This window comes from Oryza glaberrima, chromosome 8 (genome assembly GCF_000147395.1).
Source record: "Oryza glaberrima chromosome 8, OglaRS2, whole genome shotgun sequence".
Taxonomy (NCBI): domain Eukaryota; kingdom Viridiplantae; phylum Streptophyta; class Magnoliopsida; order Poales; family Poaceae; genus Oryza; species Oryza glaberrima.
In genome coordinates, this window is record NC_068333.1 from 22571383 (window position 1) to 22593452 (window position 22070).

At 39.5% G+C, this 22070-nt stretch overlaps 1 protein-coding gene and 1 long non-coding RNA gene across 2 annotated transcripts; both read left to right on the forward strand.

Annotated features, from left to right (window-relative positions):
* Nucleotides 1–2042: 2042 nt before the first annotated feature.
* Nucleotides 2043–8839, forward strand: LOC127782394 (uncharacterized). Its single transcript, XM_052309574.1, has 9 exons — nucleotides 2043–2241; nucleotides 2341–4767; nucleotides 4857–5143; nucleotides 5224–5382; nucleotides 5528–5707; nucleotides 5790–5984; nucleotides 7032–7130; nucleotides 7479–8108; nucleotides 8222–8839. Exons 2-9 carry the CDS (start codon nucleotides 2364–2366, stop codon nucleotides 8558–8560), a joined length of 4293 nt encoding a protein of 1430 aa, XP_052165534.1. The 5' UTR covers nucleotides 2043–2241; nucleotides 2341–2363; the 3' UTR covers nucleotides 8561–8839.
* A 431-nt stretch (nucleotides 8840–9270) lies between these two features.
* LOC127782423 (uncharacterized) lies at nucleotides 9271–10343 on the forward strand. The gene is made up of 3 exons (XR_008019174.1): nucleotides 9271–9326; nucleotides 9413–9538; nucleotides 9813–10343. It is a non-coding gene; the product is annotated as an uncharacterized LOC127782423 (long non-coding RNA).
* Nucleotides 10344–22070: the final 11727 nt, after the last annotated feature.

Genomic DNA, 22070 nt, shown 5'->3' on the forward strand with positions numbered 1-22070 from the left:
TTCATCTGTCGTTCCTTTTTCACGCGCAAGAAGAATTACATGGTTTTGTCGGAAAAAAAAATACTACTACGCAAGTAGACGTGTTGTGATGGTAAGTGTAACATATGCAACCAGATATATGATTTTCAAGTATTAGCAATATTTTAGTTTTAGAATTCTTTAATAGTCCCTATCATGGTTGGGCCCGCTAGCTTCTTGAACCATTTCCTCTACATCACAGTGATATCTTAAAATGGCCTTGGTGACAGCTGACAGATAGGCTTGGCCTACACTTGATCTAAACACCAAGCACACTGGCCAGCACTATATTTATTGAATTCTCAATGTGAGTTTTTTTCCCAATGAAAGAGGGTATATTAATTACCGATGAATATTAGTACTCTACAAACTAAGGGCATGTTTAGGTCCTGACCAGTTTTTTCACCTTGTCACATCAAATGTTTGGAAACATATATGAAGTATTAATATATAGACAAAAAGAAAAACTAATTATATAGATTGCGTGTAAATTGTAAGACGAATCTTTTAAGCCTAATTGCGTCATGATTTGGTGATGTGGTGCTACAATAAACATTTGCTAATGACGGATTAATTAAGCTTAATAAATTCGTCTCGCAGTTTACTGGCGAATTCTGTAATTTGTTTTGTTATTAGACTATGTTTAATACTTTAAATGTGCATATTCTATCCTGACTATTGCCTTATCATCTGCAAACAGCCGAAAATAATATTAACGAACTGCCCATTATATACTCAGCAATTTAAAGGGCTCAAATTTTGAACAGTTGGATCAGGCCATCTAGACCTGTTGAATAGTACTCCCTCCATCTATTTTTGATAGTCATATTTCCAAATCTGGAAAAGGTATTTTTGATTGGTATATTTCAATCCAACCACCTATCATTTTAATGATTTTCTATGATTTAATACATGACTCTCCATTCTTTCACACAAGATTAACTATATGAGCATTGAGAAATATAAAAGCTCATTAATAACCAATAAATGACTATCAAAAATAGATGGAGTGAGTAAATAATGACTTACAATAGAACATATTGATCGCACCAAAACTCATTAATAACCAATAAATGACTTAAATTCGAAATTACAATATAAATGTTTTTTTAAAATAAGAGGGTAAAATAGTAGTTATGTAGTAATTTATAAGTTACATCGTAACATTACAGTATAAATTACAATATTATAATGCAGCATTACAATTTAATTGCAACCCCTTCTCTCATTCACCTCTGTCATCTTTATAGTCCATACACGGGAGGAGAGAAATGCCAGAAAGTTGCACTAATCGACGTATAAACTTGGATGCAAACGGTGGGACAAGAAAAATATAAATCTAGACATATAACACAAGGGTGAAAATTCCGATAAATTTTGGTGGAAAAACATGTAGGCGCATGCATAGCAAAGCCGGTTAAGTTTAAATAACCCACTCAACCCTTGCTTGGGGAAAGTGTGGGAAATAATTTGATGCCACTTTTAATTTACTTTCCCATTTTAATGTATTAAAAACCAACTATAGTGGCACCAAACATATTTTCGCGCCCAATTGTCGTTTCCGCACGTACGTCCTGCATGGCAAAGGTTATGAGGACACACGTGTATTAACATGACTTGTGCACCTTTTAGCGCCAAGTGCTTAAAACACACCAATAAGATAAAACTAAAAATACACATAGGCACAACGTCATCGCCAACAAAAACTTTAGTCCAAAAGAGAAAACAACTACGTATTTTATTTGGTCCATCTATCATATAACAACAACACAATGACACAACACTGGATAAAAAGAACTAACAAACCTTCTTATTGTCGTTACAATGTCACAATATATATCATTATCATTTATCAACATTGTTATTATTACAATTAAACAATTAACCAAACAAACTAGTAGTGAGAAGCAAAATAAAAATAAAAATAAAAAAAAGATAAACCCACCAACGTGGTGGAGGCGTAGGCAGATAGGAGTAGAGAGGGAGGGAGGAAGGACGATAGATAAAAGGCGAACAAGACGAGTCCGCACTCCACCCCCCGCGGCACTCACCAGATTGAGAGAGAAAAAAAGGCCGAGACAGATCCAATCCAAGCGCCGATCTCCGCCGCGGTTTAACACTCTCGCCTCTCTCCTCCTCCTGATCGCGTCGTCCTCGTCTCCGGCGAGGCGTCGGCGGCGAGCTGCTCCCCGATCCGCCTCTTCCTGCCGTCTCCGTGAACCGGTAAGCCGCCGCATGTGCCGATCTCATCGTCATCATCTCGTGGGGGGGGGGGGGGGGGTTTGGGGGGTTTTGATCTGATGATTGTGTTTTCGCGTGTAGGATCGGGACGCAGTTGGGGGGCAATGGCGGCGGAGGAGGCGGCGAGTAGCGGCGGCGGGGTGGAGGTGCGGGAGGCGGAATTGGCGGTGGAGGAGGCACCGGCCGCGACCTCGGAGGGGCGCGTGGGCGAGGCGGTGAGCGACCCGTTCGTGGTTGCGGGCAGCGATCTCTCTGGGGAGGCCTCGAATCTGGAGGCCAAGCCAGATCCGGCTGTCCTCGGGGAGGGCGGGGAGGCGGTGGAGTCCAATGCAGCACCGGGTTGTGCCGAGACTGTTCATGAGGAGGATGGTGTAGATGGTGGATGTGAGGCTGGGGCGGTGGAGGAGGAGGATGCTCCCATGGCGATCGGGCATGTGCTCCCCGAAGCTCCCGTGGCGAACGGGCATGTGCACTCTGAGGCGGCGCCTGCTACTGAGACAGCTGAGATCGCTGGATCGGTTGAGGATGGGATGAATGGTAGGATAGCGGATGAGCATGATCATCCTGATACGAGTATTGCGGAATCCAAGGGTTGTGTGGTAGAGAAGGTTAACGGTAAAGAGGCTGCCCCTGAGATCGCTGATAGTTCTGTATTGGTAGAAGAAGGCGTGGATGGCCAGGAGCTGGAGGGGGTGGATGATAGGATAGCTGGTGAGCATGATCACACCTATACGAGTACCGTAGAATCCGAAGTTCATGATGACAGTTTGATTAAACAAGTGGATGCGGATGCAACTGGGTTGATGGAGCAGGAGGCCATCAGTAGTGAACAGGATGGTTCAGATGTTCCAATAGAAAATGGGCACACTCATGTAGGCGTAAGTGCTGATTGTGGTGAAGGTGCAAAGTCTGATGTTCAAGTTGATCAAAGCAACATTGAAGAAGCTAATGCCAATTCTGTGAAACCAGTGGAGGAGGTAGCTGCTCTAATTCAGGATGGTTTAGGTGGTCCCGTGTCCAATGGGCATGGTCACGTAGATGCAAGTGGTCATGGTTATGGGACTGGTGCGGATTTAGATGTTAAGGGCAGCAATAGCAAAGGGGAAGACACTGAAACATTTGAGGAGCTGGTTACAGCTACTGTAGATTATGACCGGTCAGATATTGCTATGGCTAATGGACATGATCAAGTGGAGAGGAGTTTTGATTCTGGTGAAGTTGAGACCAAGTCTGAGGTATGTGATAGCAAGGAAAAATCCGGAGAATGTGCTACTGATGCCATGGAACTTGTCAAGCAGGAAGCAACCACTGGAGAACAGGGCACAGAAGCTGTATCTGTGGTCAATGGATGTGATCATCCAAACACAAATGCTGATTCTGATGAAGCTCCTATGCAGATTTTGGTTACCTCCAAGGAAAGTGGCATAGTACAAAGTGTTGTGGAGGTCGTGGAAAGTGTGCATCTTGAAGGAACCCTTAAGATTGATCAACAAACAGAGGGGGATCAAAAGGTAGCTAACAAGAAGGTTACTGAAGAAGAGATCCTTACTAATGGGTATGAGCAGGGGGATGCAAAGGTGGCTAACAAGGAGGTTCCTGAAGAAGAGATCCTTACTAATGGGCATGAGCATGTGGAAGAGAGTGCCGGAATTACTTCAGTGTTGGAACCTTTGGTTGGCGATGGACAGCAGGATTTCATAGCTGTTAATCTGTTGGAGAATAGAGCTGATGACAACAGGGAAGACGCCTTGGAAGACGCATTTACGTCTGGGATAGATGAGGCTGCCATTACGTCTGGGGTAGATGAGGCTGCCATGGAAGCAGATGCTTCGACTGTAGAGAAAAATGATGACACTGCCATTGACGGTACTGAGACAAAAGAAAAACATGAGAAGACAAACGGTGATATTCTACAAGGTCTTGATTTGTCCAAGGATAACGTTGAGTGTGGTGTCAATGGGGATGAGGTCAGCACTTTTCAACCCGTAGAATCGATATCGTGTTCAACTGTTGAAATTGAGAGAGAGGAGATCAGTGATCAACAACAAACATCTGCTTCCTTACAAGACGCTGAGCAGGCGCTCTCAGCTACAAATGGCAATCATCTATCTGATAACAGTGAACTGAAGCAAGAGTCTGATATGGAGGATATTGATGGTGCTAATCTTTGTGCTGATCCTGGAGTGGTTCCTGCTTTACATGGTGAGACAACATCCTCAGATTTGCCTGATAATGATGGGGCTGAAGTTGAAAATTCAACTCCTGCTTGTGATTTGGGAGCTTCAAGTGGTGCACCCACAGGAGATAATGATTCTAAAGAAAACTCTGCTGCTGCTGTTGCTCAAGTTGAAGATGTCCCTTCGCAAGATGATGCTCAAGTTGAAGAAGATGTCCCTTCGCAAGATGATGACAATTGCCCTGCTGATGGGGCACCTGGTGAGATTTGCTCTGAAAATGCAAATGCATTCACTACATCTTCTTGTGTGGCTGAAACGGAATATGTGCAAGGTATGTACTGATTATTTTATTCATTTATTTCCTAAGTTATTAAGTTGTACAATTAAATTAACTATACTTTAAATTTTGTATGGTTACAGATATAGCATCTACAACTGTTGACATAATTCATGATAAGCACAATGATGATGATGAAAACATAAACACAGATATAACTGGAAACCATAGTGAGCCGAAATTAGAAATCAATATCGATAATGAAGACAGAGGAGATATACAAGTTATTAAACCATATCCGGTTTATCTGATGAAAGTTCCAAGATTTATGAGTGAATCTCATTGGGAAAAGATACAAGATGCCCAAATTTGTCTGGATGAGTTGACACAAAAGCGAGATGCAATTAATGTTCTGAGGCAAAAGAAGAAGGTAGAAATGACTTGACTTTCTTTCTCTTCTTCATTTTACAACATGCTTCCTGTTTTAGAATTTATTTATTGTGTTTATAGGCTTTGTGTGATGACTACCGAGAGAAACTGGAAGCTGCACGTCAAGAAGAAAGAGGAGCTAGAACTGCACATGGTGATAAAAGAAATGATTTAAATAGTGTGCAATCAATGATCGGAAGGATGAACAGAGCAAATTCAATTCAAGAAATTGATGACATGGTTAGTCATCTGCATACATTCCTTCAATTTCACCAACATTTTTTTTCTATATATATATAATTATGGTGTAGTTTTTCTTTTGTGCATCTTTTAGCAATTTGTATTCTGGCTAGTGACCAGTGATTATTCATTTTTTATGATTTAGATTGCAATGAAGGAAAGGATCATAGCACATGAATCTATTTCTTTGAAAGAAGAGAAACGTCTTCTTCAAGATATCAAAGAACTAAAAGCTCAAAAAAAGCAGCTGTCTTCCAATATGGGCTCAAAAGCAGAAATGGGTGAAGCATTCGAACAGAAAGAGCATATTCATGAGCAGCAAAAGGTATTATATGAGACACTCTATTTTTACTACTACTCATTTTCATTATTTTTGACACTAGTACTTTATTTTTTTTCTCATTTAGATTCTGAAGAAGGACTCTGATGTACTTCTGACTAATTTGAAGTCCCTGGAGGATAAAACAAGATTTATTAAGAAAGCTTTTGATGATGAAAGAGATGCTCTTAGAAAATTAACTGAAGAACACCAAGCTGCTCATGAAGTACGTCAAAAGGCCTATGATGAGTGGTTTGAGCTGAAAAAGGAACCGGGCAGGAAGGTACGATCCTCAATCAAGTGCCTATGTCTATTGCTTGTATTACCATTCCTTTTGCAATTTTGTCATATGGATTGGAGAAACATTTGAGAAAGTTTAGATTGAATCTTAACCAAATCTTCATTGAAATAGCTACAACTCGAGTACACCTTTTTGATGCTTCACAGTCCACAATTGGTGTGTTACTTTGGTAGTCTGTTAAGACAAACACAATAACTAGTCAAATGATGGTACTGAATCTTGACACACATTATTACACACTGAAACAGATCCCCTTCAGTCAATAGAAGGCAGGGGTACTCTGGTTCCTCACATGTCACCTTAAAAGTTGTAGGCTTGTAGCTATAGAAATTCATCCCATGGTTATATACTTGTACCTTCCAAAAATGTGAAATGATAATAAACTTGAGTGTTGACATATGGAGGAATTGTTCTGAAATTTATTGATCTATCAAATTAACCATTATCTTTTTGTCTGTGTAATTTACATGTGCCATCCCCTATCCTGCATTATGTTATTATATAAATGGATAAATACACTGTACTAATGTTTTACAGAACACAGTGTTTACCAGCTGACGCCACCTAAATGTTCAGTTTGAAATTCCAGTCCTTTGCTTGTTGCAGCACTAGACAGAGTAAAACTGTCTTAATTATGTGTTAAATACAGAAATTGATCATCAAGAGTCCTCTAATGTACTGAAGCAAAAGAAATGTTTGACGTAGATTTACATCGTCTTTTTTTTCTGGGGAGAATGGTGGTTGGTATCATGTGATAGGAAACAAATATTGCCCATTTAGATAAGAAAAAAACATGCTTTATACATTCTCCTGTAAGGCAATTTTTCACACTTACAGAAACACATCGGCACTCCATGACGTATTATATTGACTGCATCATGATACCTGTGCATCATACATTTTCCACTGTTCAGAATATTTTTGGGAATACCACGACTGATGTGCCAACATGTGGTGCATTTTCACCTAAAAGGAATCGAAGCTCTTCTATGAAGCTGAGTAGCTTTCTTCTTATTTTTTGTTTTGCAGAACAAGTTCTTTTTCATGTACAGGAAGGATAGTAGAGCTGCAAAAGAGTATGTAGACAATGGTGACATGAAAGGACTTGTGTTATTTTGCAACAATCAGGTAAGACAGTTGTTTCAGTTTTCTTTTGCTTGATTTACTTTTTCTTCGTCCATTTTGTTGTGATCCAGCGCATCAGGAACAATATTTTAGGAACTCAGCCTAAATGCATGAGGTTGCATCAAATTCACATCCATTTCTGTTTCATTGATTAGTCAATTCCCAACTTTACTTTGTTTGGCAATTTGACATACATCAACTTCAATGTCTAACGAGAGAGATGTCTCTCAAGAAATGGCTACTGATATAATGTTCTATAATCCTAGTATACAATCAGCAGTTCAGCACCAACATTTTGGGGGCCCTTGTTTGACCAGTATTTGCCAATTTTTCTCATACTGTCACCTTCAGGTAGAAAGTTTCATGGTGTTGTGGAACAAGGATGATGATTTTCGCAGGCAGTATGTTGAATCAAACAAGAATAGCACGCTGCGAAGACTAGGGACCTCAGATGGAAGAAAACTTGGCCCTGATGAGGTTCCTCCAGAAATTCCAAGATATTCCAACAGAATGCAGAGCAATCCACCTCTCCTGCCTGTTCCAAGCACACATGCGTCCGCTTCAGCTTCAGAAGCAACACCCGCAAAGCCTGCTTCACCAGTAACAGTTGTAGAAGAGAAAACATTTCCAGTTTTGCAAAGTTCCCAGAGCAGCAAGCCTTCTAAGCCTAAAGTTGTTGGTAACTCTTCCAGTAAAGACACACCTGGAGCTCCAATTCCTGAAAGAGAAGATGTAGAAAAATCTGAAAAGGAAAAGAAGCGTAGGACGGAACAGGAGTTGGAGTTGTCACGGCAGGCGGCAGAGTTGGCTATCAGGGAGGAGGAATTAAGACAGGAGAAAGCTGCAACTGAAAAGGAACGTCTCCGATTGGAGCAAAAGGCAAAAGCTAAGGAAGCTGAAGAGAGGAAGAGGCGGAAAGCAGAAAAGGCCCTGGAAAGAGCTGAATTCAGAGCAAAGAAGGAAGCGGAACTAATGGAAAAGGTATGTAATTCGATTTACTACCATGGACATAATTTTCAATCCTTTTGTATACTCCATGCTTTCCATTTGAGCTATCAAATTTTCTTAACATTTTTTTGTTTAATCACTTGCAGAGGAGAGCAAAAAGGGATAGAACAAGAGGATCAACATCTGCAGACTCCGGAAGTGGTAGTGGTGAGGCCAATGCGGAAGCTACAGTGACTAATGATGCTTATTCTAGCACCATAGAGAACAGTCGAGTAGATCTTTCTCAACATAGAGCTCTGAAGAAGAGGCCCCCTACACTTAAGCAGCTGAATAAGATGGAGCCGATGCCATTGCCACTGCGTAACAAGGGCAGAAGGAAGATGCGTCAATATATTATGGTGGCTGTGGCTGCAGTGATCTCGGTGCTTGCTTTGGTTGTGGCAAGCAAATATGTACCCTCCAATTTTAGGGCATCATCGTCCTAAATATGGGTAAACATGATGACCGCTCTTTTTGCAATTAGTCGATGGGTTGGGGGGGTATATTGACAGATAGCAGAGGGTAATTCGTTTGAGTAATACCCGGTTCTTAGTATAGGCGCTGCTTGCTTGATTGGATTGTTGGTGTCAGCATAAGTATTTATTCTCCTATATAGATTTCATACCGGAAGAACATCGTGTTTACCTACAGTATGGGATGTTTGGTGGAATATTCGTTATTATTATAGTACAAGTACAATAATGGTAAAAGAAAGATTTTACAGATGTGTTTTACCGTGTGTAATTATCGTTTATTCCTGCATCTCCATTCTGGGGAGAAATATGGTTCGGTCATGATGCCTTTGCTGCCGAGTTCTGCCTGGTTCCCTTGAACGTCTGTGGGTCTCGTAATGAAGAACCCCATGACATCCCAGGTTTTGGTTTTTTCTTCAGGAATGTATGCATTAGTTCTGTCATATGCTGTTCAATGACCTTCAGAAATGCACCTCCATTGATGACGAGAGGCCAGCAGAGTGCCGGTGGGGCACAAAATACGAAGGCCATGAATAGGCTCCGTTTTTCTCCTTCTAGATTAGTTTGGACTCAATTATATTTTCCTTACATTTTCATGTTCTATTTGATCCTATTTTCGTTGCTGACATATCATGGATACTACTCATATCTCATACTAGTGTATCTCTTGCTTCCTTCAGTTCTTTCTGTGCCAGCTCTGGATATCTGGATGCTTGTGTTCCATGTGCGCTTGCTGCAGGTATCAAAATATTGTGCCCTCCATATCTGCAGTTAGATCAAGCGTTTATTATTCATTTTAGATAATGGATTATTACTGCTTTTCAGATGATATTCTGGCTGACGTAGCGTCCTCTTGATTTATATTGCACAATCTTTTTAAGATGTAGCTTTGGGAGACTGGGAGCAAAATCCAAACGAATTAAGGCTGCAATCTTTTTAAGCAACTTGTCGGTATGGATTTGTAGAGTGTGAGAGATTCTTTAATTATATACATACTACTCTTGATTAGTATATAAATATACTACTATGACTCGCGTGATCTACATTAGCACCAACTAATGTTGATTCGCCAATTGAACTATCATCACAATATACGTGATAGTGAGGTCCATATGACACGAGCCATATAGACACCTGTCACACAGCTACTCGCCAAATGCGTTTTCTATTTGGTTGGATGCTCCCTGCTCTAATTTTCTTTTTTCTTTCTGGATACATTTAGCAGGTTGGACAACGGTCATCGGCTGACCGATTCCGGGAGCATGTGAGGGGGTACTACTATCCCAAGCAGCAGCAGCAGCAGCAGGCATGGGCATATGCATCTCGCAACATGCCCTCCATTTTGCCCAGAAAATGTGTCCTTTTGATGCTTACACCTCCTCCTCCCTGTCTAAGCTCTAGCTCCATGTTACATTTGAGAGCGAGAGGTTATAAGAGAGATTGCTGCTGCTGCTCCATGTAATGGATTATGGATTATGGATGGACTCCAGCCTTGCCTATCAGAGGGATTTGGCCCGATCCCCACCAGCTCAGACCTAACATGCTACTTGCTACTACACCTCGAGTACGGCTGATTTGTTGGCGGAAAGCCTCAGGCAGGTGGCCTCCCGTGTACGACAACAAATTGAAGTTGTAGTATAAGGGCCTACTTGGAAGTCATTTTCTGAGATAATCAGGTAAAGATACATTGAAATTATAGGAGATGTTTCTTTTCCACTGAAGATGAATATAGAATTAGAATAAAATAAGAAAGTCATTAGCGCATTGATTAACCGAGTTTTAATTATTACAAACTTTTAAAAATATTGATTTATCTTATATTTTAAAACAACTTTTATATAAAAAATTTTCTTACGAAATATAATGTACCGTTTAGCAGTTTGAAAAGTGTGATAACGAAAACCAAGATAAATTGTGTATCTTAATAAAAAAAGAGCGGGGCTAAGATTACACACACATACATATACACGTTTGTAATCTTTGCGGTTAAGAAGGCAAAATAACCTAACCAATTCTAAAAGGCAAAATTTAGAAATACCATCAGAAAGATACTTGAGTTGCAAAATATCATTGTATGTAAGAATACTGACATGTATTTATTCCAACTCTATGATATTTATGTTGGTATCAAGCAAATTGGCTCGTTCTAAAATTAAGTCCTAAAATTACAAATTGCTATGGCTTCAAACAGTCGGACCCTAAAGAGGGTATCATGTAGTATGTCATTGGGTTGTAAATTGTTGTGTATCTTTCATCTTTTAGGGGGGTCACGATCATATTACTGTTCACAACTTAGATTGAAGGAGAAGTCATTGGTCCAACATGCAGGAACATTAAACATCTAACATGATATTATAATAATCCACCCCAACACCAAATGAGCCTTAATCAATTGGACAAGGATGCCCAATTGCCAACAGACCAGTTCTGATTGGAGCAACTTTGTCCTCTACTCGCACATGTTCTTGGAGAGTTTCCCACATGTTTTTGGAGAGTTGCCATGCATAGGGCATGAAATTTGTTACACCTAGGCTCTGGACCCTTTGGTGGAAGCAATTTTCAGACTCTGATGTTTCACCTTTAGGTCTTTTTCGTCCTTGGAGTTATGTAGTATGTTCTCTGCCTGCCATCCACACTTGGGAGTGGATGCTACCATCGAGTCGAGAACTTCGAATTCTATGGACCAATGTCCAACCGCATCTAATAACCTATTGCCCATTGGCCAACTTCCACATCTTTAGGTCCTTTATATGCACATTGATGTGGCTTGTCCAGCAAATATGTGCATATAATATGTTAAATCGTAGGGAGTCCTTCCAATTAATAAGTTAAGCTCGTTACTTTTTGTTTTACCAGAATTGACTACTTTCCAGTGGAATATATATATCATGTAAAAAATGTTAGGATATGTATCACGAAGTCCATGTCAAGACACTTGGAGCAATATTTCTTCGAGGATACCCAATCACAAACATGCATATTCTTTTTTCCCATGATGAAATAGGATATAAGAATACGCATGCTTTCCGACTCATGAAAGCTATAGTTTTTGAAAAAAAAACTCTATACATACAAATTTCTTTAAAAACTGTTTTAATTAATATTTTTTTAAAAAAATCATAATAGTCAATTTATTTGTTTGCACTCTCGGATCATTCATCTATTTAGCACTTCATTTCATTACATAAAAAACATAGATAGAATGACAAGTTCGTCGAAAGAGTTCTTAATTCTAGCCTATGACCATTTCTAAAGGGGGTAGTATTTAAAAAACTACCGTAAGTTTTTTAATAAAAACTTTCAGATGTAATTATATTATAATTGCATTGTAACTACACTGTAACTATGATATAACTTATATAAAACTTGTATTTAACTATTATTTGGTTAGCTAGTACCAAGATCTTACGAATGACATGTGAAAAATTCTTTTTAGTATTTTTTTCTCTTCATACACAAATCTTGACGGGATTCGATGATCACAAAACTGAAAGTTTTGAGGGTAGAAAACTTGCAGAAGATTTCTAGCAATTCCGTTTTTAAATTGGTTCTAGATGGAAGAACGGAGGTGAAAACAAAAGCAAAGTACGGCTATGTTTAGATCTAAAGTTTGGATCCAAACTTCAGTCCTTTTCTATCACATCAACATGTCATACACACACACAACTTTTCAATCACATCATCTCTAATTTTAACTAAAATCCAAACTTTACGCTGAACTAAACACAGCCTACAGTTTTTGGTTCACCAGAGTTGAATTTGGGACCAAATCTACTCTCCTTCCGGCTTCCGGCGTCTATATGGTGGACTCCTTCCGAGCCGCAACAGTGCTTATCCATTCACTGTTTCAGGATGTTTGACGTCCCACAAAAAAATATCTTTTTTTTGTCAAGTCACCGAATTCCCAGGGTCCCACCCACAACCCGCAACGTCAACGTTCAAAGTGCTTGTGCTTGCCTAGCTGTGTTTCGCTAGAAGTAGAACGTACGACACCCCAATGGTGGTTTGTGAAAAAAAAAAAGAACAAGCAATCAAAAAATAATTAAGATACATTTTTATTGAAAATATTACTCCATTATTCTCAAAATAATTAACATTGTTTTTTCCTCATCTTGTTCGTGTCTTCCGTTTTGAACAAGTATATGCACTTGAGTTTGTAAAAGTAAAGAAATGATGACAATTGCATTGGAAGTAGAAAAATTAAGAGTATAAATGTAACTATACTATAGATGTAATTACATTTCTACTTTTTCTACATTACCAAAAAAATGAGGACAATTATATTTGAAATGGCATCCATCTGAACAACCCCATAATTATAGTATTATAAATCAAATGTAATTACATATGTAATTTTGGAACTTACATAATTATAAATGCACTAAAATTACATTTGTAGCAATACATACTGACTTTTTTTTATAAAAAAAATATGGCGATACATTCGTAGCAAATCCAAATAAAAAAACTCGAAAGTGTTAATTTTGGGTGCCCCCAAAGTCAACAAACAAACTATGGAACTCGTCTCTAGGAGAAGGTATATGCACAGTTGCACAGATGTGTCCTCTACGACGCCGAGTGAAGAAATATCCATCACACTAGTAGCACCACTAGTACGTGCATGCATGTGGCTGGTCCGGGCAAAAACAATACGAAAACGGTTCGCGTCTCATGCATGATTGCGCCTTGCCCACCCCCGCGCGCGCGGCCACGCGAAACCCGCGTGGGCTTCGGCGCGCGCGCGCGCCGCGATCCAGGCCGAGACGTGCCGTTCCGTGTCACGAGACGAGCACAGGCACAAGCTAAGCTAGCGGACTGCGGACGCGCGCGTATCCGCTTGCGACGCCAACGCCCGCGCGAGCAAGCAAAGCGCACAGAGGGAAGAGACCCAAAGCGTAAGCGAGGCAGCGCCCGCCCGCTCGCTAGCTCACGCGCCCAACCTTGCACCGTTGCACGTCGTCACGCGCGGCACGGCGCCGCAGCGGGAGCACGCGGGTCGCGATGCCGATTGCTGAGCTATACAGTAGTACGTAGTACTAGCACTAGTGTACACATACACGTCGTACGCGTACGCCAAATTGCAGAGTTAGTTACAAGCAGACAGCGACACACGTAGCAGGACCATACTACTATATCTATACGCTTTCTTCGATTCTCATCGGTTTTTTGTTTCTCCGATTTTACCGCCGGTCGCTGTAATTCTGTAGTAGTACAACAAAGCTTATAGTTGAGATGATATTAGAACTGTATATGTATCATTAATGGTACTAATAGGCTGGTGATATTTCAAGGAAAAAAAACGTACGGCGAGACGGCGCTGTCGACATGTCGTACAGCCGGATGGAAAGTTGAGGCCACCACTGGCTGGCGCACGGTCAGCGATGTGACCGCCGGGGCGAATCCACCATGCACCATGGATGTGTGTTGATCCGATCCGTTTCAAGATGCACTTGTCAGCGCAGTGATTAGAGCAATTTTAATAGTATAGCCAACTATTAGCTCCAAATTATCTATAGGTAATGTAATAGTCAATTTATACAATATTTGTTTACTATATTATTGATATCTAGTCCTACCTGTCATGCACACATTACGTCTTAGAGTCCGTACTACAGCTGGCTACAAATCTGTAGCCCGTTGTTTTTCTCTCTCTCCCTTTATCTCTTTGATTATAGCTGGCCTATAGCGTGCTATTGTACTTGCTCTTAGAGATGTGTAATTTTGATCTTAAAATTCCATGTTCAATTTTTATCATGCTTACAACTTATTTTTTAAGAATGTTTGGAGCGACATCTCTCCCTCCAAATCTCGTCTTTTTATCTGTTCCGTTTCAGCCTTTCAGGATCGAGTCGAGGACGCATGGTGGGCTGCATGGCATGGCGCGCGCAGAGGATCGGCCGAGGTAGACGACGGGGACAGCGTCCTCGAATCGGATCGGATCGGATGCGGACCAGATTCATAACCAACCCAGCTTTCGGAACAAACCATCGACGATCCTGGTTGACAAACGTGACTGTAACTTTCATCGTGCTTAAGTACTGTCTTAATAACACACCAGTACAAAGAACCATTCTGTAAATTAGATTGGCTATTAAAAGTTTGGTTCAATTTAGTAACCAAGCGGTGTAAATGTGCAATCATGGTCATCGTTTCCTTTATATAGTAAGTACTACGGTTCAAACATCATAGACGTTTAGGTGGTATTCTTTTCTTCTGAAGATGAAGATTAAGTTTTTTAATAAAACGATGTGATATTAACGTATAATTAATTGAGTGTTAATTATTACAAACTTGAAAAATAGATTAATATGATATTTTGGAGCAACTTTCATATATAAAGTTTTCACGCGAAACGTATCGTTTAGCAGTTTGAAAAACGTGCCACGAAATCTTAATCTTCATCCAACTCTTGTTGGAGAAAAGAACAAGACCGAAGGTCACCATTATTAGGGACTGTTTAGATCCTACCCCAAAATTTTATACTCTGTCACATCGAACGTTTTAACATATGCATGAAGTATTAAATATAGGCTAAAAAATAACTAATTGCACAGATTGTGACTACTTTGCGAGACGAATCTTGCAAGCCATAATTGCTCCATGATTTGATAATGTGGTGCTACAGTAAATATGTGCTAATGACGGATTAATTAGGCTTAATAAATTCGTCTCGCGGTTTACTGACGGATATTGTAATTATTTTTTTATTAGTGTCCGAACACCCCATGTGACACCCTATATAATACCCGATGTGACACGTCAAAACTTTATACCCCCGGATCTAAGCACCCCCTAAACCTTCGAGACATTGAGATCGTCGAATCGGCGCATATTTTGAGATTGATAAAATCACTATAAACGCATCAATGTTAATGGATACAACGTTATACCACTAAAAAAAGTTAATTAGTCGTAAATATCAGTATCCGTGCAAAATTTATGACATGAACCTGAACAAACAAGATCCATTATAAAAGAATCTAAAGTTACGGTCATTTTACGGTTATCTATGTTAAAGTTCCAGCTGAGGGATAGAGCAAGTAAAACATAAACAAGTCTATGGTTTAAAATTGGGCACTTAATTTTAGGACAACAACATCCTTATACTAAAAAAAAATGAACCACGTAGTCAATCGCTAGGAAACATCCGCACGAGTAAATTGTCCAGGTCATGAGGTAGGTTAATTTGTGGCACTACCGATTCAAAGCCACGCACACGCAGGAGAAAAAAAAAGGCTACCACACGTCCACACTGAACGTACAGACAGGCTACTAGTCATGGAAATTCTACCCCAGATAGAACTCGACAATAAGAAAAAAAAAAAAAAAGCTGTTACGCTGATCTCTCCCGTTTATGGAGTACGTACGTAGCATCAGAATCTATCGCCTCTGGAGCCACACCTATAGCTGATGACACACGAGGGGAAGGCGTTGAGGATGGGGTTGTTTAGTTAGGTGTTACGTGTGCACCGATCACTTTCCTAACTTGATCCGTTGCTACTATACTAATCTACTATACGATGTGCGTGTATTATATCTGTAATTAGTGTGTAGTTATATATAGGCTGCGTTAGTTAGCCTATATTCCTAGGAACAATGCGCACGAACTATACTCCTAGAAACAGTGTGCACGAAAAATGGCGCGGTCCATTAGCACGTAATTTTAAAAGAATAATCAATATGATTTTATTAAACAACTTTTATATATAAACTTTTTTAGAAAAAGAATATATCGTTTAACAGTTTAGAAAGCGTGCGAGCGGAAAACGAGACGGAGGGAGCTGGTAACCAACACGAACGAAAGAAGCCATAGTCTGGTTATTGTTACTCGATCCCGTGGCCAGCTGTTGGCAACGTTGAAGAGTAGCGATTTGACGTTAGCCGTACCGCGAGGAGGAGGAGAGGAGATCGGGAGGAAATGGGCCGCGCGCGCGGCGGCGTCGGCGTCGACGTTTTCCGTTTCACGTGGGAGAGATAACCGGGGCGGACGGGTGGGGATCCGCGATGGAGGGGTAAGAGCTAAGCACGACGCGCGCGTGATGAGTGACAAAGGCGCGCGACGGCCACAGGCCGATGGACACATATTTACCAATTTGGTACATTTTAGACGTGGTAATTAAGGGTATTTTCAGATTGTAGCCTAAATAGATTTTACCAGATTTTAGCAATACCAAAATTTTGATAGTACTTTTTTAATGTATTTATAAGAGTTTGGTAAAAAAAAACTAAACGGATGTACATATTAGAAACTTTACTAAAATTTAGTAAGGTTTATTTTGGCTACAATCTAAACATGCCCTAATTATTTATTATCTACATGTACATGTTATTAACATATGAGAGTCCACATGTCATTGACATATAAGAGATAAAATAGTTAAACGATAAATCTATAAGAGATGCAAACAGTTAAATGTCACGTGGATCAATAGAGAGCCTCGCGCGTGTATGCTGGCTGGCCGGTATGACCGTGATTGAGATCAGAAGGGAGAGGTTGGTGAAATATTGGTTACCATGCGTTGCGTCTGTTTGTTCCAAAAGATCAACAATGATAAAAAGGTAGCACATGAGATCTAAAAGATGGATGTATTCAAAGACAATGAATTAGACAGATTCAGGACATCCCAATGAGAGGCAATACTCTATTGTTGTTTAGGCAATCCGCCATGTGCTGTTTTGATCTGATAATATGATTGTATTTGGGGCTTATCTCACTATTATTCCTATATGCTCTTGGAGGGCTCTCTGCCCACCTTATATAGGTTAGGAGATAGGGTTATAAAGAGAGGAAACCTAGCCGAACATGGTATCGTTTTCCTAATATATTATATGGTAGTAACCGGTTGAGGCTATAGATCCTGCCATATAACACAAGACAACATTGTGGCCGAGTCCTACTCTATTACATAATATATGGATTAAACCCACTTCCTATCTCTAGTTGAATTTGGAGGTCGTGTTGGTATCAGATACCCATATTCTCCACAGTTCCGTTGCACGTACGCTTACACATGTATCACTAGGATGCACCTGTAGTTATGCGTGGGACAACGCTAGTTGAAATAGGCACGAAAATTACTAGTTTCTAGAAGTGACAATTCCGTGTTTTGTTAAGTTTTGTTCTCATTTCTCAAATACACGGTCATATACACAAATTAGCCAAATATAGGTAAGCTTGATAAAATCAGCATGTATTTCTCATTGTCAACCACCATGTATACGTTGCCTATCATAAAAAAAATAGTTGTAAATTCGAACATCATATCGAAAACTCGAACCTAGATGAACAGGTTACACCACCAGCAACCTAATCATAGTTTAAGTTCACCCATAACACGTACAGTTTGTTTGTGCAATTTGGATATTCCACATTACAAAATGCAGTTTTACAAATGGAAATCAAGAAAATGTGTACCATACTAAAGCGTTCCATCCATATTGTCATGTTCTCCTCATCTTTCAAAATTAAGTTTTCCTTATTTCCCCTGAATTAGCGACAATTCTAATCTGATGTCCAAATACCGGCAACATAACACGATTACATTATTTGCTTGGCCTCTCATGTGTATCTTTATCCGCTGAAACATAAATGAAATCTTATGATTAGCCTTTTGTCTTTACTATACTATTCACTTTCATATCACACTATAGTACAAATCGATCAGCTAAACGAACTTGGATTCCAATACAATGCTTCACCTTTGACCTTATGAATCCCCATAGCTACCCATGTACGTACTGCTGCAAAATACTAGGAGGAATTCGTTAGCTATCACCTTGCCCAGCTACTGCCTGCGGTTTGCACCCACAGAAACTGACGTGAGAAAGAAAATAGAGGGTACGGACCATGTCCAGCACTGTACTTTTCTAATCCCCGGTCTCCAAAACCCTCTATCATTGCAGTATAATAATACAAATGATAATTATAACCATGTACGCGCGGTACGATCTTTTGTTTATTGCGCCATGAAGAGCTAGGTGCACAATGGTATTGCACACAAAACAAATCCACATGCTACAAGGACAAAGTCTAAGAAATATATGAAGGATCCAACTGTTTTGACTTGTTAATTAAATTCTATACAAAATAATATCACAAAACAACAACATAAGTTAGGATGTGTTAAAGACTAAGAATTTTATTGGAGCTCATGTTTGAATTTTTTTTGTTCTTTCATAAATATGCACAAAGCTTCATGTATGTATAATTTCTTTATTAGTGCAATCCTATGAGGCTACAATCCAGACACCACGATCCATGACTATATTTGTCGTGGTCTTTTTGGAGCCATCGCACTAGAGGTCCCATTTGTGTGGTGTTCCTGCCGAACTGGCTTCAATGGTTACGGCGGTAGCAAGATACAGACGAATGACTAATTTACAGCTCAAAATTAATCGGCATAATGATCGGTCTCTGATTTCACAAATTATATTTCCTAGTTTGAGGAAGACAATAACTATATATATTTTTATATAACTTGCAAGTTGTTGGGTAAACAACGATTTTGTAGATTCCCATTAACTATAGATGGAGGTTTAGCAATTTGTTAGCTACTCCCTCCGTCCCATAATATAAGGGATTTTGAGTTTTTGCTTGTACTATTTGACCACTCGTCTTATTCAAAAAATTTGTGCAAATATAAAAAAACGAAAAGTTGTGCTTAAAATACTTTGGATAATAAAGTAAGTCAAAAATAATAATAATTCTAATTTTTTTGAATAAGACGAGTGTTCAAACAATAGAAGCAAAAACTCAAAATCCCTTATATTATGAGATGGGTGGAGTATATATTTAGGCTATTATTGTAAGTAGTTTTCTTATTTTTAATCAAACTGTGATTATGTAATTCATAGTTATTGGACCAACAAACTGTAATAATAGGTTATACTTTTTGGAAACAAAGATCAAAATAAATTTTATTGTCTAAAAAAATTATGTTTTATTGTGGTTCTCCATTTCTCATCCAAAACAACACATGTCAGTTTCCTGTCTGAGTACAGAAAAGAAAATATTGCGTTCAAAACAAGAAATGCAACAATTATCAATGTATTTAAAGGGTGCTTTTGCCGGTAACCTAAATCACACTCTTCACAACCAGTCCTCAATCTACAGTCTTTTTGGAAGATCAATCCCTCAATCTACAGTAACGTTGAATGATCAGTCTTTTAACCTACAGCAAGTTCTACACTCTGCAACGATCGTGTCACGATCGAAAAATCTGTCACATCGTTAGCGAGACATTTTTTCCACAGTGCTCTCCATTAGCAAAGCAAGATGCGATCGATCCACCTACAATTTATAAAAGCAGAGGACTGTCCTGCCCAAGAAAAAGAAAACATGGACGAAGCTGTCCTAAACGTACTTGTATACTCTGCTGATTGATACCCAATTTTTTTTTTCTTCTAGACAATGGTGTGTGTTTGCATCAATTGCTGGTGATTAGTCACATGGACATTGTAAACGTGCACATGGAACCATGAGTGAACCCAAGGCCCAGGCTTAACGATGGACCAGTACTGTTGATAGTTTGCATTACTACCGTACGATCCATGTCCGTGATTTTCATTTTGAAGTATAATTTGCCAGGCTATTTTCATTTATATTTTTGTCAAGGTTCTAGAAAAAAACAATGATTGTAGAACTAAAAGTCCCATCGGTTAGCCTAATAAGCCAAGCAGAAGCCAAAATTTAAATTTACGAACTTGATTTTGAAGTTGATTTAAGATACTTTCAACATAATTTCTTTATAGCATTGAATTTTAAATTGCTACGAACAAATATATAAAACTTTTATCTATAAAATAATTTTTATTCTCTCATAAGCCGTTTTGACTCATTAGAGAATATAGGCGGTTTACCACGTGATCATCTATTCAGGTTTGGTAGAATGGTACTGTCTCCACTTTATTGAATATTAGTTCAATCCAAATTGAAGTTTCTTTGGCTGTCAATTTTTTGGGAGTTTCGTCATCATACCTCATGCATCAACGAAGATTATTAGTGATCTGATAAATTATCAGGAAATTTATATTCTTCTTTTTATAGCATCCCTGTTACCACTCGATCGCTTATACTCCATATATCCTCTCGTGTTACTACCGATGATTCGCCTATCTAATCCTAAGCACCTAACCTCGATGAATCACTTCACTCGTCAAATAAAAGGCAAAGGATTAGGCTTTGCCCGCTAGTCCTAATGAGAGGACAGTTCGCCTCTGGATTATTAGATGCACTCATCGTGCTAAGATTTACTGATAACGCTCGTCTTACCATAATATCCATGCTAAGATTCTCGCAAACAAAAATGTAGTACAAGATCGTATTGTAAAGCGCATCTTTCACCTTAATGGCGCGAAAAATTTACATGCAATCTGGCACAAAACTGAATGGTAGAGCTCATAATTAATTAAATATTAGCTATAAGAATTTCTAAAATAGATTAACATAATATTTTAAAGTAATTATTTTTACAAAAAGTATGTTTATTTGTTTTAAATGTATGTGTGCGAAAAGGAGAGAGTACAAATAAGAAAAGTGGACAAAGAACACACATGCAAGCTCAACCAGTTAGTTTCTTGTGGTGCGACTAGATCAACCAAGTTCAAGTTATAGACTTAATATGGGGAGCTCACGTTTACGGCTAATTATAATTTTAGTGGTAAGCGACATACCCATCGTCATCAGTGAGACGTCCGTGGTAACTTCGACATTCTTAAATTATACCAAGTCATTTGGATGTGCTTATATGGGTAGAGTGGTTAATCTATATCGTCGTAGTTTTATAAAGATACTCATAGAGTAGAGTTTGCGTTACGGTTTACTTTATCGTTTTTTAAAGTAAAAACTACTCTATATTGGTTTACCGAAAACCGGTAAAAACCAACGGCTCTAGGTCCGCACGGTACGGCTAATAATGACCAGCTTCCACAAATCGATAAGGCGATAACCAGCAGAAAATTTATAGTCTTTGTAAATTTTGGTGTACGTGTGTTTATAGCGATGAGTAACAAATTTTGGTGTACGTGTGTTTATAGCGATAAGTACGGGTGTACTGTGGTAAATAAAGAAAAAGGCACACCGCAAGCTGGTCCAGTCCGTAAATAAACCAACCGCACGGCCACTGCTGACCAGACACGCGGTACGTACGGGCGCCGAGCCGCGCAGCGAGCGAAGCCGAATAAATAAGGCGCAAATGGGAAGCGAAAGGAGGCAGGCAGAGAAAGTAAAAAAAAAAGAAAGAAAAAAAACGGTGGCGCGCTGTAGCGGCGTGCGGGTGCGGGATGCATCATGCATGGTGGGATTGGTGGTGGTGTCGTACTACTGCTGTTTCGTTTCGTACCGGAGGAGGGAGAGGGAAGGGAGCCGGGCGTCCAGAGGAAGGAATCCCAAAGGACAGCAAATAATTGAGGCGAGACGCGAGCGTGTGGGCCCCACCCGACGTCGTCCTCTCATCTCCCCGTTTTACCCTTCACACAGATCCCA